The sequence below is a fragment of the Symsagittifera roscoffensis genome, chromosome 1 (assembly GCF_963678635.1).
Source record: "Symsagittifera roscoffensis chromosome 1, txSymRosc1.1, whole genome shotgun sequence".
Lineage (NCBI taxonomy): Eukaryota > Metazoa > Xenacoelomorpha > Acoela > Convolutidae > Symsagittifera > Symsagittifera roscoffensis.
This window is the reverse complement of record NC_087062.1, coordinates 90,847,521-90,850,426: the sequence shown is the minus strand read 5'-3', so window position 1 is coordinate 90,850,426 and position 2,906 is coordinate 90,847,521. Positions and strand designations below refer to the sequence as shown.

Here is a 2,906-nt window from a genome sequence, read left to right as displayed (position 1 = left end):
TTAAATATAATGCTCGGAATATTGAGTGCTTCTCTTTGATACGACGAATCTTGATTGATTTAAATTGATGCGAGGCAGTCGGGTTTATACATGTTGCTCGCTCGTCAGTTGAAGGAGCCGAACTTTCCCTCAGAACACTGGTGGAGATAATTTGCAATAGGATGGAAATTGAAAAAACACGAACTCTGCCAATTTGATTTTTGATATTAAATCTGCAATACAATTAGAGCCAAACATTACGGGAGCATGGCCGGTAGTTTCTGAGCTACTGTAAAATCAAATACATCCTCATGCTTATGTTTTTAGTGACTATTACTGTTTGTATGGGTATCGCACTCAGAATCCGCATTTGTACTCTTATGAGCCAATTCGACCTAGCTTGGACCCAACTGCAGCCAAGGCCTGGTTCAACATTCTCATCAAAGAGCATTGGAACAGCATCAACATGATTGACTTTTCAAACCCAAGTGAGCTGATGGTTAAGAAAGCTTGGTTAATTCTGGCCATAACTCTGACAAACAGGGGACGGATGGGGGGGATGTTTTTTCTTCCACTTGAGGGATACGACTCACTGCCGACCCAAAGGCTCCCCCTTTTGTACTATTTTGAGAAACTCAATTTTGGCTGACCGACACTAAAATTTGTTCTAAAAGCGCTTTTGGCACCAATATATAGCATTTTTGAGAGGGGAGCGCGCGCCTAAAAACGCATCTTTTCGGTGGAAATTTTCAAAAAAGCCTAAAAAGGTGTATTTTGGCCTGTTTTTTCCTCAGAAAATCAATGTGGTCGGCCTTTTTGAAAATTCGACACCCTTTCGAGAAAATCTAGATCCGCCCCTGTTGACAGCCAGTAGTGAAATTTCTCGAAAATCAAAGACACTTAATCTGAAATATTTTGTTTTTGAGAGGAATGGCGGTACAGGCAATACGAAGCATACTTTTTCGTCACGAAAAGAGAAAAACTCTCAAGTTAAAGACCTAAGATTTTTTTGAAGACCTAAAGACCTAAGAAAAAATTGAATTGAAAGATAGCGCAGCGGCCTTAAATTGTGTCGAAAAACATATATATGTGCTTTCTAGTTTTCTTGAAACATCAAAGAAGGTGAATAATCTCATGCCGCCTCTAGAACCATTCGGGTTATTTGAAATCGACCAATCGAAAATGTTTAGAAGACTGTTGCTCCTCACAGACTCAGAAGTACATGATGAATGGTCTCTTCTACAAAGATTGGAACCCGGAACAGTATCTACTGAAACTCATGGATTATGACGACGAAGAAAAGCCTCTGAACTACATTGAGGTGAGACAGAGTCCCATAGAATAGAGTGGCAAGGCATAATAATTGACAAGTAGTGGATCTTTTGACATCTCTAAAAGTAATTCAAAACAACATATATATGTATTTCAAAACTCTCAATCATTTATTTCTTTATTTATTTCTGCACCATCCTCGAACAAAAAAGGGTTTTACTTGCATCCAAAATAAGTATCCTCCTCACAGCCACATTGTTTTAAAAACTTATCACGCCAAACCTAATATTTGATGAACTTCAGGCAATTGCTTCACCGAATACTTGCGACAATATAATAGTGCAAGTCGGATTTGGTCCCGGAAACTTGCGGCGAAATCACGACAGCACAGTAAGGGTGGGGGCACCTTATATGATAGGCGGCAGAGAACAAGAACCGTATGGGATCCTACGTATGGATTCGGAGGTGTTCGACTATGAAGACCCTGGAAAAAACCTCACATTCCACTGGTTCAAGCACAACATCATGTGCAGGGACAATGCGTGGATTTGCAAAGAAACAAAAACTACCAAAAAAGGAAAGGAACAGAAAGGGCAGGGGTCAGGATCGGCTTCTTCTGGGAGCAAGAAGAATCGAAGAAAAAATCAAAACAAAAATGGCAAAAGAAACAAAGGGAAAATCGAGTTTAAGAGACGCATGTGAACTTACAAGAAGTTCCATCTAAAATAAATTAATTAAGTTGTAATTAAAGTATGTTGTATGTGTGTCAGAAAATTTACAGAAAAGTTGGATCATTTTAACTATTTTCCCCATTTTCAAAAGGAGGTTCGTTACTAGGTAGAAAACTATAGAACGACCAATCATTGAATTATTTCTTTAAGGGCTGCCAAATCGTTACTAGGTACCCTAGGAGGGGAATGGTTGAAGATATCCGGAAAAGTTTTGATTATTCTTGAGATCATTCTTGCTAGCTAAAAACTGATTTATCAACAAACAATGATAACTCAAGTTTGCGAGGAGGCAAAGTACTTCACGAAATACAACAAAAAGCATGCAACAAATTTTCAGCGCTTGAAGAGCATTTTTTGTGCCCCAGGAAGTTTTCTAAAAACAAGAGTAAGCTCTGAAAAAAATTACTTTATGTTTCACGCTCGTGTTATATGTTTCAAAAGCACAAAGTTGATTAAATAACGCAATCAAGATAATAGCATTTATTTTTAAATGCATTTTGCATTTTAGGTCATTTGTTCCAAAAAAAAAATGCCTCGATGATTTTTGCGAGTTTTCATAGTCTTTAATATAAAAAGTGTATATTTATCCCGATGATTAAAATATTTTTTATAATATTCAGAATTTTCATTCGATTTCTAAGTTTTTACAATGAACTAATTAAAAAAACTGCTAGTAATTTTTTTTTCTGATAAACATTTATTCTATTATAAATCTCTTTTATGTGCTCCCGCTTGTTTTTTACTCTACCTATCATTATAATCATGATGTTATTGAAACTTTACATAGCAGAATTTTCCCATCACACTAATTCAAAATAAAAATTGAGTTGAAAAAAAATGAAATTTGAAAAATTTGATGGAACCTGTTCAAAACAAGTATTTATTATATATCTTGATATTAATCACTGTAAAACATTTAAAACT

At 36.0% G+C, this 2,906-nt stretch overlaps 1 protein-coding gene across 1 annotated transcript; it reads left to right on the top strand.

Moving 5' to 3' along the window:
* Nucleotides 1–1,175: 1,175 nt before the first annotated feature.
* LOC134840623 (uncharacterized) lies at nt 1,176–1,953 on the top strand. The gene is made up of 2 exons (XM_063856568.1): nt 1,176–1,300; nt 1,555–1,953. The coding sequence occupies exons 1-2, from the start codon at nt 1,202–1,204 to the stop codon at nt 1,951–1,953; spliced, it is 498 nt and encodes a 165-aa protein (XP_063712638.1). The 5' UTR covers nt 1,176–1,201.
* Nucleotides 1,954–2,906: the final 953 nt, after the last annotated feature.

Excerpts from the sequence above, each read along its gene's own strand:
- LOC134840623 (XM_063856568.1), top strand. The coding sequence starts at position 1,202 with ATGATGAATGGTCTCTTCTACAAAGATTGGAACCCGGAACAGTATCTA. Across the intron at positions 1,301-1,554 it reads AGCCTCTGAACTACATTGAG|GCAATTGCTTCACCGAATAC; the intron begins GTGAGACAGAGT and ends GATGAACTTCAG.